The sequence below is a fragment of the Acanthisitta chloris genome, unplaced genomic scaffold (assembly GCF_000695815.1).
Source record: "Acanthisitta chloris isolate BGI_N310 unplaced genomic scaffold, ASM69581v1 scaffold5685, whole genome shotgun sequence".
In the NCBI taxonomy this organism is placed as follows: Eukaryota; Metazoa; Chordata; class Aves; order Passeriformes; family Acanthisittidae; genus Acanthisitta; species Acanthisitta chloris.
Window position 1 is genome coordinate 34,326 of NW_008674274.1, and position 16,629 is coordinate 50,954.

A 16,629-nucleotide genomic window follows, 5' to 3' on the forward strand; every position below is an offset into this window, starting at 1 on the left:
AAAATCTCAGCACTAAGTGTTCAAGAGTTTGACAGAATTAAATGAAGAAACTCAAGACTCCACAATCTGTTAACATTTTTATTGTCAGATAATAATAGAAGGATCATTTCAGGAAAGACCAGAGGGTGATTGAACAAAATATCTAGTCTCTTACTGTGGCCAGAAAAGGCACATAGGGTAAGGGGCAATGCTAGAGTGGTTTTTCTGTGCTACTAAGTGTTCAAGAGTTTGACAGAATTAAATGAAGAAACTCAAGACTCCACAATCTGTTAACATTTTTATTGTCAGATAATAATAGAAGGATCATTTCAGGAAAGACCAGAGGGTGATTGAACAAAATATCTAGTCTCTTACTGTGGCCAGAAAAGGCACATAGGGTAAGGGGCAATGCTAGAGTGGTTTTTCTGTGCTAACACTCCAGATGCTAGTTATCAACAGGGGTCTTTCTGAAGAAGTCGCACCTGGAGCTACATTTAGATGCCACCATCAATTGCCTTAGAAACCTCCCTGAACAGCTAGTTTTTATTTTTCCAGGCACCCTGTGCTAACAATTTCCACAATTTCTTTAGTCAGGTCATGAAAAAGTGTGGTCTTCTTGAGGCCAGACCAGTGTTTTCTGTTCTCTCTGTGCCTTTCCTAATTCTTTGCTGTCTTCTAGCTCCTTCCTTGATCACTGCAGAGCACAAAGCTCATCTGTGCAGAAATCCTTTTGCAGTAATTCCAATCTTTTACCTGTGAGCTCTTTTTCAGATTGTCACTGCATATGGGTAGTTAGATTTTCTCCTTCCCCTGTGAATTCATCTGTACATATTAGCACTGATTTTCATCTGCCTTTTATCATTCAGTCATTCAGCATCCAGCCAGAGAAGAAAGCTCCAAATTTAGATTTCTTTAGCACCATTTTTTTAGTTAAAAGGGTTTTTTCCCTTTTTTTCTTAACTAAAGCTACATACACAATGCAATAACTTTTAGTGGTTTGTCTTCTAGAACAAACTCACCATGGCCCAGTAGCTATTTGCAGCATAATGTTGTGTTGTCACCTCCTTACACTACATGGTCCTGACATTTCAAGCAAATGTCATCATGCTACAACTTTCTATCAGCATAACTCACTGGTGTGATGCATGTGATGCTACAAGCCCCTGTTTCTTAAGAGATCCCTGCCTATCCAAGAGAAGCCAGCAAGATTTCATCACGTGTGCATTTCATATCTCAGAGCTTAGAGATTGGATCTGCAACACTACCTGGGTAGTGGCAGCAGATGTTTCCTCTCTAACTTTGAGGCTGAACTTCAAGCTATATGCTGAAAGTCTTTAATTCCCTTATGTTCCTATGGAAACATGAGAGGAGTCTTCTGCCAAAGCAAGCCAAGGCCTTTGGCTTAACATACATAACATGTGAAATACCCATTTTTGTGCCCATTTGTAGGAGCCAGCTCCCAGCACTGGAGCTCTGCCATTATCAGAAAGGAAATGCAGAAGGTCCAATCTAACCTCTACAATCTGCTGCGAAGAAACCATGAGATGCTTCTTTCCTCTTTGTAGAAGTCATCCATCCAAAGACACTTGTCAGTGGGACAGCAGGGTTCTTCTCCATAATTAGTTTTGATTCCAAAACAATCAGAGTCAGGAAGGGATTGGAGCAGTTGCCATATGAGGAGCATGTGCAAGTGAGAATCTGGGGCTTTGGCAGGCTGCAGACTTTACTGCCCTGCAGAACATCTCAGGAAATGTGAGGAAATTGAGATTGCTTAGCCTCTGTGAAAGAGGGATAGGCAGAGAAGTGTTCTGTGATAAGAACGCATACACATGCCATTGCCCTGGAGCAGGGTGATAAGTGGTAACTTTGCTATCCCACCTCAACTAATTCAGGTGTGCAAGCTCTTTGTCTAAGCTGGAATGCAAAATAAAGTTGTGCTATATCAGCTGATCAGAACTGTCTTGAGAGCCAAAGTTCATCCAGGTTATTATTACTATAACTGGGTAATCAGACCAGCCATCAAACCCCAACATTGCACACAGTGAGTGACTGTCAGCATATGTTGCTGATAAATCCAATCCAATACATATGGAACTAGCTAAGGGAGAAAATTCTGCCTCATTTAAAATCGCATCATCCAGCCTGCCACCCTTCACTAGCTTTTGGCTTGTCACACAGACTAATGGAAAGGCACCCTGAAAAATACTTGCTGTGAACCAAGGAATGGGTAAGAGACTCTTGTGTTTGACAAAAGCCAATTAAGATCAACTAAACCTTCTATCATGCCTCTTCCAATAAAAGCGTGTCTACCATATTGCTTAAAGAGCTCAGTTGTGTTCCTGGTTGTCAAGCAAATACCAGCAAACATTAAAGAACTTGCCATTCGGCAGGCAAAATAATTAGAAGAGCAGTAACCTTCAACAACAGACGCCAGTGACAGGTGACATGTGCCAGTATTCCGGATGACTCATTGAACAGGGCACCAACTAGGGCACAGTGCTGACACATCTCATGGCATGTGAAGACAGCTTCCAGAAACCCATGGATGCCAGTGAGATATTGATACTTGTACCGTCAGATCCCTCTGCAAGCCTTTGACAAAGTGCTAAGATACAACTGATGTGTTTATATTACATAATGAGAATAAATGGCCGCCACTACCGTGGCATTCATCAAATTGTAGTATGGTTTGGGTGGGAAGGGACCAAAAGATCACTTGGTTCCAACCCCCCTGCCATGGGCAGGGACACCTTCCACTAGACTAGGTTGCTCAAAGCCCTGTCCAACCTGGCCTTGAACACTTCCAGGAATGGGGCAGCTGCAATTTCTCTGGGAAACCTGTGCTTGTGCCTCACCACCCTGGAAAATTCACATGTGCAACATCTGCTCTTTGAGGGTCTTGTTTCGTGGTCCTGCAAAGATCAGTCCCATCTTTGCATGAATTAAACACAAGCATTAAAGTGTTGGGCTAGAAGCAATCTTTTAGGTCATTCAGGCCTGTCATCCCTTGTCTCAGCAATCCTGCACTATAATCTCCTCCAAAATTAATGATCTTCGTCTTAAAAGCAGCAAGTAATTTTTTTTCTCATTGCCCTAGGGGCTATTCTGAAACCATAGTGCTCTGATGGTCAAACAGCCAATCCGGGTCAAAATGATGCCCTTCGGACAGGGAGATGCTGCAAAGAAGTAACACAAATCCTTGTTTTACCTCCTGGCAATAACATACAGCTCCCATTCAGATCAGTGATCTGAAACATCAGTGTCCTAACTCCTAATTGACTTTGAATCAACAGGTTGCTACTATGTCTGAATCGCTTCCTTTAACTCAGCTCAATGGAGAAGTTTGTTCTTTCTCTCAAACAATAGCTTAGCCCTGAGTTTTTCCTGCCAGGCCAGATTATCTTCTGTGGATTTCCATATAACCAAATATGGTATGTTTTTCCATATATCACCCACCTCCATGGCTTCCAGCCCATGCAAGAGTTACGGTGCTGGCTAAAGGCCATGATTTTAATTGCCAAAGCAATCAGAGGATTAGTCCTTGCTCCATGAAAATCTAGAATTTCTGATCTGTGAACTGCTGCATCTGTACTTTGCAGCAGAGCTCACAGTGGATGGAGACTGAGGATAAATATTTCAAACAAGGGGATCTGGCTGCAAAACAACATTTTGGAGAAACACAAGATCTGATCGCTCCTCAAACATTCTCAAAGCTTTCTATCTGAAACAGATTTTCTATCATTTCTGTCACCATGATGACAGCCAAAAAACATTCTAGTGAGGATTCAGCTCAGTAATTTAATCTGCCTACAATATAAATGTTTCCTTTACAGATATTTGCTGTACTCTCCTTTTATAGTCAATGGGGAGGAAAAGGTGTTTCTAGGAGGATTAATATAATCTCTTCTGGATATGTGCTTTAGGGTGATATGAATTGCACTCTTGAAGTATATTTTTCTCTCCACTGATTGGAAAGGCTCCAGATACTTGCTTAGATGCACAGTGCAGATGTCTGCTTTTTGCCAAGTGATTGCTACCCTGTGAGCAAAAGAAACCAAATAGGAAGATTCTGATATTCATATATTCTAAGCAGAATTTTCACTTGCGTAGAAAAGGATGTTACAGATTTCTACATTCTTATTCTGTTCCTTTACAGTCTTTTAGTGTCTTTAAGACACTCAAATATTATGCTGAGTGGCATTCTGCCACCGTAGGGTAGATGAGATGGATGACTCTATTAGTATCTCTGAAGTTATTTTTAATTTATACTAGCATAAAGGAGAGGTGAATGGAGACCTTAACTTCTTATTCCTGCCTTAGTCATGAACTTTCTCTGTGACCTTGTGAGAATTGCTTTATCTGTTATTTTCCTGATATGTAAAATTAGGATGATCACACTCACAGACTGCTACAAGGTCTAATTAGTAAGTGTAAAGCACTATGAAATCCTCTGATGGAAGATGCAGAGGGCAGCTGGTCTAGGATGAAGAGGATTAAAGGAGGTTGTGCTAACGTAACAAATACTTGAGAAATGATGCTTAGGGGGAGGTGAAATGGCTCATATCTGCAGTTGAGGAAACGAGAATAAGCAGCCTGTAACTGCTGTCAGCAGACATCAAATCCACTGACAGGAGTACGTCTACAGAGGAGGTTTGGACAATGAAATTAATCACTGGCAGAGTTCAGAAACAGGTGAAATACTGTAGATTAGTAGGATTATCCTAGGGAAAATCCTTCCTCGTTTATCCACCTGGAATTTGATTGACCTGATAGGTCTTTTGCAGACTTTTTCATCATAATTTTTGAAAGATTCACCAGTATAATATTTTCATGTGCATGACTCAACATTCATACTATAAGCAATAAAACCAGGTTTCCGAACATGAAAGACATGCAGTTATTAGAAAATCATTTCCTTTCAGCAGTTCTCCAAATGCCATGCCATGCTCTTTTCCAGAAGTGAGCAGGGATTTCTGAACTGCATCGTGTGCCATTATTGGAAGTGTCTTCCGTAGAAGGGTGCCAGTTCAAAACCCCTGATAACTAGGACTCCCACATGTCCAATTCTCATCTCATTCCTTATGGATGCCATAAAATGTATTTCTCCCAACCAAACCAACAGTCTTACTCTTTCATTACAATCAAACCAGACACCATCTTCTATTCATTTCGTAATTGTCGGGTTACCCTTACTTTCTGACTGTGTTGCTTTGTTTCTCCCCAGGCATCACCGTGGACAAGTTTGGGCTGATTTACTTTGTGGATGGCACTATGATCAGGCGGATTGATCAGAATGGGATCATCTCAACTGTGTTGGGTTCCAATGACTTGACATCTGCTCGGCCTCTCAGCTGTGACTCTGTCATGGACATTTCTCAGGTAAGACACTGTTCTGATTGTGTTTATACAGAATAGAATCCTATGCCTTCATCCTGTCTGCTTGGCTGTGTGCCTCCCCAGGTCTGACATGGAGGTAAGGGATCAAGGAGAATTCCATTTCTACATGTTTTATGGTACAAAAATGACAGAATCAAAAAGAAATATTGAAGCGAACACCTGACTGACCTAACTCATAGATTTCTGCGGAGTGAGATTTTAAAGACGTCCCAGACACAGAAGAAATTTCTTTCAGAGCTCCCAGTCAGTGGGAAGACACAGATTCCTGGGAAGACAGGTTTTGTTAGGCTCATTTCTCAAGAAACGAGTTGTTCTAAACTAAAAAGACCCAGCAGCAATACCCATTTCAGTAGTACTATATGCCATGCTCCATTATAACATCTAAGCTAACCACAGGGTTTTTTCCTTTCTTCCCCTCATCCTAATTTGGCCCAGAACAATTTTAGACCTGAATCAAATTAACATCTAGGAAATACTGATTGAAGGCCATAGTGCCAAAATTAGCAACAGCAGGAAAATAAGAATCTTGAATTGCATCAGATTGCAAATTGGTTGCAGCTACCATTGTGCTGGGCTTTTAAGTCCTGCTGCTTAAAGGTGGAGAGAAAAAAAGAATGAAACAGTGAAAAAGAAATCTCAGTTTGATGATTGCTTTATTTCTGAATGGTGGCGAAGAGAAATCTGTTACAGCCCAGCACTTGATTTTGTAGGGCACTGGCCAACCCCTCATATTGTGCCAGTTTGGAGATGGTGTCCTTTGAAACCTTTATGCCACTTGTTGTTTGCCTGGCTGCAGGAATGTTGTCCTCTCCTATGAAAATACAGATCATAGCTAGAGGGCTAAGTACTGTTATTCAGCCACAATAGATGTCAATGGGGTTTCCTTTTTTGTAACTACCTAGATAATTTCCATGCTCCCATATGGAATCTGTTCGTGGTTTTCCATCTAATTTAAAAAGATTATTCTTACTTCTTTGCAACTGGTTCCCACTGCCCCCAATTTATGAACAAGCTGAAATTACGAGTTTAAAAGCTGTTGTGCCTTTTATAGAAGCAAATTTTGATGGTTAAAGGCCACCTTGTACTATGTTTCTCATTTTACAGGCATAGTTTCTTCTTTATCTGAATTTGAGGGGCAGTTACCACAAGACCATTGTGGATTCAGGCTGTTAAAATTATTTACTTCCAGGTTATGTAGCTTCTATGTATACCACTTCTGAGATGAACATGTGTCAGCTGAAGACTCTTTTGTTCCCTTCATAAAATGACAGGAGCCATTTTTAGATGGGATGGGCAGATTAACAACTCCTGTTCTGGAGAAACACAGTGAAGACAAGTTTAATTAAAAAATAGAAACCAGCTTGGGAAGCAGTTTTTCATCATTTACAGTGGCTGGAAGGGTCTTTTCTGTCGGGTCCCTGAGGCTCCCTGGGACATGAGTGCATGAAATATTTAGCTGCCACTGTTGACAAGGAATGGTTTTTAAGAAATTGAAAATTCCCTTGTCAGTTCTGAATAAACTCAGCTCTTGATGCTAACTCAAGACTGCAGAGCTTAAAGACCACTGGAAGGGATGGAGGCATGAATTATTAAAGACAAAACCACAGGCTATAATGTTTTACTACAAGAAGGGTTAAAATAGGCCAGGAGCTGAGAAAAGGAAGGAGATTTTGCAAACAGAGAGCCAGAGTAGACAGAGCTCAGCCCACTGCTTAGCCATGAAAATAAGCTTCACATGCCCAGCCATTAGAAGGCACAATGAACTAAGTACCTTGCATCTGATCTCTTTTCTAAAAGTGTTGAAAAGGGATTTAAACATTAATGGAAGAATCAAAAGTAGGGCATGGCTGTAGCAGAGATGTTCAACTACAAGCTTTTAAAATAGGAATCTCCTGTGTTCCTCTAAATCTTAGATCTTACCTGATCTCTTCCTGTTCATGGTTTTAAATAAAATCAAAGTGAAAGATGATTTGCTGAACTTGAGCCTGCTGGCATCTACTCCTCCTCCCTCCAATATGGTTTCAAAATATCCCCCTAAACTTAATCACATCAGACAAATGAGAAGAAGCAGCAACTGAGATGGATGGTAGGAGAAGCAGGTTTGAAACAAAAAACGATCCTGGAACTCATTGGTTCCCATCAGCACATTGACATTTTTTTTGCTAAATAAACCTGAAGTAAAATAAAATGCTCAAAATGATGCACAACTAAGAGTTCTTCATAAAATAAAATACCATGAATTCTGTTGGTAAACATTTCTTAGGTTTGAGAACTAAAAGAGTAGACTAACCTGAAGAGATATTGCAGAAGGAGAGCTAGAAATAAGACCTTCTAGTGCTCACTCACTTGGGGTGTTACCAGTCACTGTTTCAGTTCATTTGTGTGTATAGATTATCAGTGCAGAACTGTGATGTGTTACTATTGAACTCATTCTTCCATTATGCTCATACAAATTGTGAAAATCACTGTGAAGACACAAGTATTTTACTCCATGAATCAAAATTGCCTAAATTTCTTGTGAATTGCTATTTTGCACTTTTGCAGCATAAAGCAGAAAATCAGTGATTATAACTTAGATATCCACACATGCTGGCACAGCTGCCAGTTTTGTGTCTATCCCTCCTTGTCATTTACCCAGAGGACTTCAACCATTTGTGTGGAAAATCCTTTAGTAAAAGAATCATTGTTTTGTGCGTCTGATTTCATAGCACTTCACACAGCAAATTTCGCAGTCCCAGGTCACTGCTATCAGGTCCAGGTTCCATCAATACAAAAACCACAGGAGAGGGGAAATCATAGAATGATTTGCCTCTGTCCATCACACTGCTCCATTGCAGAGTGTGGGTGTCCCCATGTGTCTGCTTCCTCTGACCAGGAGCTAAGTCTGCTCACTCACATCAGGTTATGTCCTGTATGGCCACCCTATCAAGCAGTAAAAATTAGTTGTGAGTTGTGTTTCTTTTTACCCATTCTCCCTTTAATCCATGTTGAAACATCCTCATTGTGATTGATTTATAGCAATCATGCAGTGGAAAAACATCTTGCTATAAAAATTCTCTTGTGTTGTTTTACCGTTAAGGTTCGTCTAGAATGGCCCACGGATCTGGCAGTCAATCCCATGGATAACTCACTCTACGTCCTCGACAATAACGTTGTGTTACAGATCTCTGAGAACCACCAAGTGCGCATCGTGGCAGGGAGGCCCATGCATTGCCAGGTGCCAGGCATGGATCACTTTCTCCTTAGCAAGGTGGCAATCCATGCTACACTGGAGTCTGCCACTGCCCTGGCTGTCTCACATAACGGGGTCCTGTATATTGCTGAGACTGATGAGAAGAAGATCAACCGCATCAGGCAGGTCACCACCAATGGAGAGATTTCTCTCGTCGCTGGTGCACCAAGCAGCTGTGACTGCAAGAATGATGCTAACTGTGACTGCTTTTCAGGGGATGATGGCTATGCCAAGGATGCCAAACTCAATGCACCATCTTCCCTTGCGGTGTGTGCAGATGGGGAGCTGTATGTGGCTGATCTTGGAAATATCCGAATCCGCTTTATTCGGAAAAACAAGCCATTCCTCAACACTCAAAATCTCTATGAGTTATCCTCACCCATAGACCAGGAACTCTACTTGTTTGACACCAGTGGGAAGCACCTTTATACTCAGAGCCTTACCACTGGAGATTATCTTTACAATTTTACTTATTCTGGAGATGGAGATATAACCCTGATCACTGACAATAATGGCAACTTGGTCAATATCCGAAGAGATTCCACAGGGATGCCCCTCTGGCTGGTGGTGCCTGATGGCCAAGTCTACTGGGTGACAATTGGCACCAATAGTGCACTCAAGAGTGTAACAACACAGGGGCATGAAGTAGCCATGATGACTTACCATGGCAACTCTGGTCTCCTTGCCACTAAAAGCAACGAAAATGGCTGGACAACATTTTATGAGTAAGTATATTATGAATATTAGGCTGACAATTTCATTCTGTGTTCTCTGAAGCATGTAAGCTTGGTAGAATTTAATTCCCTGATCAAAATTATTGTTGAAATAAAATGGCCGGAACAGAGAATATTAGATTTCACACAAACACTAGATACTGGCAGTAAGTGCATTAGAGCTTGAATAAGCTCCATCTACCAAGTTGAGAGTCAGACAGAGTTTCTGCTGAGTTTTCCTAAGTAATTTGGACACACAGTTCTCCTTAACTGTAGTCAGGAATAGGGATTTAGGTTGCATATCAGAGAATTTTTCTTGACTTTGAAAGCCTTGGAAGTGTGAAAGTTCCATCAGATCCTCTTTTTCTCAGGTTTTTACCTACTTCCTGTGCTACAGTGTCTTTTTTGTTCTTGTTTGAATGTCTAATGTAGAATGACAACTGGCAATTACTAGTGACAGCTTGCTCTGGAAATGATTCTGTAATTAAAGCACTGTTCAATGCCTATTATTGTAATTTGCCTCACTAAGCTTTAAAAGTAGTCTTGGAACTGTTCAAGACCATCCCTGCCCCAAAGAGTTTTTTTCAGTGGAGAGAAGACAGGATGAGTTGAAAAACCCAGAGATGTCAGTGACTCAAAGATTTGTACTTCTTTTCTCTACTACTGTTAGCAATTCCATGCTTATAAATGCCACGAAGACAACACATTTCTGATACCAAATACAAGACAGATAACTGAATGAGGGGAATCTAGAAGGGTGGTCTGCAAATCCAACCTGCTGTTGAGAACCCTTTCCCCACCCTCTTCCTTAGTTTCATTATTTACAAGTCTAGCCTCTTTGAAATGCTGCTTTAAGTGCATAATTTCCCATATGGTTTGAATGGCTACATGGAATTGTTCAGCTGCCATAATAATAGTCCCATTGTAAGAATCCAATTTGGCTAGAATAGACAGTTCCCAAGATTACAAAGAAAAAAAGTTGTTAAAAAAAAGATTCAGGGAAGGAAAACTGGCTAAACCCACATATCCGTGTGTTGATATGCAGTTGCTTTGGTTCTTTCTTTAAAATGTTCCAGGCCCAGTTTCAAATTTCTTTGCTTAATACTCATTGTTACTGCTCCTGCCTTGAAAAGAATTGATGGTGATGACTCTTTTGAAATGTTATTTGCATTCCATCAATGTTCTGCTTGCAATTACTATAGCAATATTCCTTAGTGAATCCAAGTTAATACCCTTCCATCTCTTACATTGAATTTGCTTGAGGGAGGCTTTAGGGAGGAAAAAGAGGGTGTTTTTCTCTATAGGAGTGGAAGCCAGCTATATTGTCAGGACCATTGTGCTAAATCAAGGAGGTATTTTCTTTTTGCAAACAACCCAATAGTTCCTGTGCTTGAAAACAGATGTAGACACAGACAGTGAAGCAAACTAAACATTACAGCTAATAATGGTCAGATTTATACCTCAAACATAATCTTGTATTTTAAAGTGTGACTGAAAATACAAAGGAGATAAAACGAGACAGAAGCTCAAATCCAACTTACTCTGTGGATATATTTATAACAGTGATCCATTATTTCTTGCTGTCCAACAAAACAGTGCATTTGTGAAAGTCATCATTCTGGTCCTTTTATGCACTTCAGAAGAGTCATAAGAAAGCTTTTTAGAGCTAAATGGAAGACAGTATTCTCCAGTGGTTAGACTATGGAAATCTTGACTGGAGCAAGTCAGCACTATATGATAGCACAGCATCACTGCAAATAGAATTGGGAATGTGTCTTCAGAGATACCTCATCCAGACCTGTGATCAGTTATCTCTATTCAGCTGTTCCTGACAGCTTCTGATGCAACTTTATAAAACTACAGGGTAAAAGTCTTTATCTGAATTAGTTACCTCAGCCTCCCTCTATGGGCGATGGAGAGAAACAGGCACTTTCAAGGTGAGTTTCTTATGAGTTATGTCAGGTGTCTACTTTAGGATGCGATGAGACAAGTTGTATTCTGAAAGTTTCTCTCCGTAAAGTCAGTACAGAATGATGAGTTCTGATACAGGTGTTTACATTGCATATGTCTACAGTTTGGTCAGATGGATTCTATCAAAGTCGTTCAAGTTATTTATAAATATTGTTGATGATAATGTATTTACATTATTGTTAGTGTTAGAAAGGTTTTTTTATATGCTCAGCGTAAATCTTCCTTGTCGAATTGGAGAGTATTGCTCTTCACGCTGTCCTATCCTATCCTATCCTGATCTGTCCACTAGGGACTTGGAAAGCAGATGAGGGAATTTGCAGGAACTGATTCTATCCAGGTTTTGCATGTGTAACCTGTGAAAACCATCAGGCACATAAAATGAGCAGGTTAATAAATAAAGGTGAGATATTTAGATTGCTTGATGAAGTAGGTTTCATTTAAGTAAAATATGTTCTTACGCAGTCAGCTGCCAGGGTACATGTAACTGGACTAAGCAGTGGCTCTCAGGAGTTGTAGTGAGCAAGGCATCAAGTCATTCAGTGTGATCCTCAGGATAATTCCATGGCAAATCTGTCTAACTGTTGCTTGGATGGACAAACCAAATGAATAGATTTATTCATTGCACTCCACTTGTAGTGGATAGTAAGAAGCTAATTGATCCCTGATTGATGTGACTAATACTGTCAGTTCTAATGTTTGCAGTGAAGGACAGTGAAAAGTGAGGACTGGGCAGGAAAGCTCTACAAAAACACATTCATGGGGAGAACTAAAAAGACTTGATCTACTTATCTCAGCATGAAGGAGACTGGGAAGTATCTAAATCAGAACATGTCAGCCAAAACTGTCACCTACAGAGGGACTCTAGCAGAGAAAGGTTTGAGAAGGGTAAGGGACTGGAAAGCAAAGCTAGAGACTTCACACAGGAGGGTGTGATTTGGTAAGGCTGAGATGACCGAACTGGTAGAGTGACCAAAGCAATATATTCTCTATTTCTTTGTGTCTTAGATCAGGACTCTGATGCCTTTCTTAAAATATGTTCTCACCAGACAGAAAATTTGCATGACTCAAGCACAAGCTGCGGGAATGAGTGCAGGCATGGCAGGATGAAGTCTAAGTTCCTAGATATCCAAGCAGCTGAAGAAGATGGTGTAAACCAAATCAAATTAACTACCTTCAGGTTATTGGTTTCTCTATCAGAACATCAGGAAATGTACATTGGGGGAGTTTAAGTGATTTAGAGAAATCCTGTGAACATGAGTGGCTGGAAGGTGCTCTGAGTAGTTTACAAGCATGGCTAAGGGGAAGGGTGAAGTTCATATTTCTGTTTTGCTTATGGCCAAAGAAATAAAGGTAGCAAATCTGACTCTGAGAAAAAGCTTCATATTTCTCACAGCACATAGTGCTTGTTTATGGGCCAGGGCAAGCTGAACACCGCTGCTTAAAAAGTTAGGAGTAAATATAAATCCAGCTGGCAAGTTTACACCACACCAGTGGCCCCATGAAGAACATCCTTACAAGATTTACCTTTACCTGACCATCTACAGAGAACCATAAACCAGACACTCAACATGAAAGAGTTGTGACAGTACATGTATGTCATGGAAGCATAGTATCATAAAATGGTTTGAGTTGGAAGGGACTTTAAAGAACCTCTAGTTCCAACCAACATAGCCAGCATCTCTGATTCTCCTCCAGCTGCTGTTCTTACCGCGTCATTTCTCAGCCTTTTATCATAAGGCTGCAAAGAGCTGGGGCATATAGGCACATTGGTGTGACTGGAGAGGAGGGAAGGAGGCAGGATACACTGATGCAGTATGGAAGGTCTGTCTCCAGGGCCCATTAGGGAATCCAGGTCCTCCAAGGCTTCAAGCTGGCTGGCACATTGTCCCTTCATTTCTGTGGGGAAAAGGAGTAGACCGGTGCTCTCTTCAGGCAGTGGCAGACTTGCTCACAGCACTTAATGCTCTTCCTTTCACACAACCTACACCAAAGCCTGCTCAAACAATCCTGGTTTATTTGGTTTAGTGCTGAGTAAGGTTCAGTGTATAATGGTGTGCAGTTTCCCATTTTGTTTAAGAGTGAAACTCAGCTCCGTGCAGCAATTAGCCTGTCCCCAAAGGCCTGTCTACAACTTCTTTGAGGGTTTTAGCATTATATAGACCTTCTCTGCCTCTGCAGAGGGCTTGACATTCACTGTCAGTTAATGCAATGCAGCTCAACTTGTCCAGTAACTGGATTAAAGACTTGCCTTCCCATTGAACAGTGATAATCAGCAGCAAAGGAAGTTGATCTGGAAACTCAGCCAGGGAAACGACTTCTTGTTGTTCAATATCTCCAGTCAAAGACAAAGGATGCTGTGTGACTACTTGCTGCTTTGTTGTTGCTGCTTTTCAACTTGACTTGAAAAAGATTGCTACCAGCCTTTACAAAGTTTCTTAGCAGTTGCTGTTAGTCTGCTTCAGAATCCGGAAATTCTTATTAATGGATTTGTTTAAATCAAGAATATGGCAATTATCTTGATTAGTTCACTGAGATGTTATCACTGTACATTAATTCAATTTCCCTCTGAGCCAAAGTCAAACCTCCTATGCATTATTTAGCCCAGATGAGGCTCTTTTGCTTAGGTCCTTTGTGTGTCCAATTAGTTTTGAAGGTCACCTCCTCCCATACAGACTGAAATACTTACTCGCTCCAGCCAAGACCAGAAATTCAAAAGCTTTTCTTGGATTGTCCAAGAAGTGGCTCACAGCTGCCTGGAGGTCAAAGGGTCTCATGGAGCCAGATCATCAGATTGGTGGTTAGGGGACCTTTGACCGCTGACATTGGATGCTGTTTTACAGAGAACCAAACTCTGCCAAACCTCACACACTGTAATGGGTGGAATGCAGGAGCCAGCTGGACTGAGCATGCAGGAGGACCTTGAATGACTTCCCAGTGACTCTCAGAGCTCAGCACCAGCAGCATTTGATACCTAAGACAATGCCTTGGTCTGTGTGACTTTGGTACCAGCACTGGGCAACATAGTCAGCATCTACCCCATGTTGTCTGCTTAGCAATTGGTGTAAAGACTTTGATTTTTTTTCTGTTGGTCAAAACCGAACTTGAAAAACACTTATTACCTTTGTAGGAGCAGCCATCTCTTGACTCAGAGAAAAGCTACCTTCCTATATTAATAACATGCGTTTATCACCTGATGATTTTGCAGATTTATGAGATTTGGTGGTGTCCTTGGTTTAGAGTACCTCAAGTGAGGGTCTTGTTGTACTCCTGCAACAGACTGAAGTATGCGTAACACCTCTGGCTTTTACTCTCCCTCCTCTTCTAGCATGATTTCTTTGTTCCACAGTTTCTACATGATAAAATTATGAGATTCTGATCATTGTGTCTCTGATGAAGTTCCGGTGAAACTCCAGTAAGGAGAATAGCACTTCTCCAGTACTCTCACTAAGTTGTGAGGTCACGTTTTGCGCCATTGGTCTGCCCTGAAATGAATGCCTGGTGGCAGAGTTTAGTTGAGAGCCAAGGGAATTATGATGATCATAAAAGCTAGAGAGAGATCTTTCTCTTCTTGTTTGGGCAGTCACAAAATTCAGCAGACCATGACCACAACCTGGCCTTGGGTCATTAGAGAGGACTTGCCGTCATGTATATTTGAATACTATCAGTTCGTCTGTTATAGATTTATTTTTAATGTTGTGTTTAATGTTGTTTGAAAAATTGGGATGAGGCAAGCTTGTTCAGAGGCAGGGGGTGTACATCAGTATAATCACATGCAAAATAGTTTGCAAGGTCTGTTTAGACACTTTGGCACTAAATGCAATGTTATTATAGTGATTTTTTTTTCTGATCTATTTGACTTGTAGTTTTAAAAGGCTGATGAAATGTGAAAAAGCTAAAATGAGGAAACCCAGAGACTCAGGCAAGGAATTGATTTCTGAATAAATGGTACTTTGGATGCTCTTTAATTCCCAAGGCCCAGGTCTCTACACAATGGTAATGTGATAAATGAAAGCTCTGAATGTTTACAAGCCGACAATTAGGCCTCATAAGCACTAAATACCATTTTAATTCTTTGAATTCATTGAACCTTTGCTAAATACGTTTCCAATTGGGAATGGATGGCAATGGCTTCCTTTGCTGGCCTAATAATTGTCACTGTAATTGTAAGTGCTGAGGCTTTGCAGCAGGTTTGAATGTGAGGCAGCAGCTGTGTTAGCAGGTGATGGATTCATTGCTCCAAGTGGCTGCTGTGTGCACCCCCATGCTTCAGTATTTCCTTAATGCTGGAGCTTTCAGAGCATTTGGAGAACACAGAAGTCTTAGGCTGTGATGAAAACTGGCCCACCCCTAAATCCTGATGCTGTGGAAACAGGCTAGGCAGCTTAGCTGCAAAATGAGGTGACTAGGAGAGATTTATGTTACTGCAAATACCAGGGCACACCTGCAGCTACGTAAGAGCCAGTTGCTTGGCCTTCCTCTCCAACCTGAGATGTGCTCTGTAAGTGCCTTTATAGGGCTGAAAGCAGAGGTGAAAGGAACCAACTCATTTAACTCGTTAAGTACATTATCTGCTTGGAATGTGCAAGTTGTCACATCCCTGGGAGACTGTGGGTATGTGATAGATTATATCAGGTATTGCTGTGTGAGCTAAATCAGGGGGAAAGGGGTAAATGCTCCAGTCTTGAGCAAAAGAGAATAGAGAAAAGGAACTGCTTGCCAAGAGGAAAAAGCTATGTGTGTCCATGCTAACTGGCTTCCTGCACCTCCTTTTGCCTTGCCATGGCAGTGCTAAAAAGGGGTTTTGTCTGGACGTGAGCATTTTACACTTAATCTACCACCAGTTAAAACTAATAATAAAAGTGAGAATGGCCTAATTGTGCTATCTTCTTGCCTTTCTCCCTTTGTAAGGCAGGACCTTCTTGCAGCTGCAAATCAGTGAGCTGTCACCCTCAAAGCCAGTGCTTGAAGGTCCCTGCCTGGCTGCTGGGCAGAGAGCAGTGCAGCAATTCCTGCACATGCAGAAAACACATATGGCCCTGGTTCCTTCTAACAGAGGTTAATGGTGTGACTAAGGAGGTGCCAAAAGTCTAATGTACGTGTGCAGACATCTTAAACCAATTCCAGCAGACCATTCCAGACTGTTCTGGCCTGAAAGGAGTCCTACTTCTTAGGATTCAAAGCCCAAATAGAAGTCCTTGCTCTTGATGAAGTTCTTGATGAAGTACTGTGAGTTTTGTACAGCTGTAAAAATGTAACCATGTGAATTATGTGTATTGTACTTAGTCATTTTGACTTTACAAGAAAAATGTGTGCACAGGGGTGTAGGCACCGTCACAC

The 16,629-nt window shown here is 41.2% G+C and overlaps 1 protein-coding gene across 1 annotated transcript in view; it reads left to right on the top strand.

Annotated features, from left to right (window-relative positions):
- The window catches only part of TENM4 (teneurin transmembrane protein 4), a gene marked incomplete at both ends in the record, with an annotated part of 73,977 nt that overhangs the window by 33,052 nt on the left and 24,296 nt on the right, over positions 1–16,629 (top strand). Inside the window, 2 exons of the mRNA XM_009075277.1 lie at positions 5,204–5,358; positions 8,456–9,333. Coding sequence (XP_009073525.1) covers positions 5,204–5,358; positions 8,456–9,333 — 1,033 coding nt within the window. The remainder of the gene's footprint in view (positions 1–5,203; positions 5,359–8,455; positions 9,334–16,629) is intronic.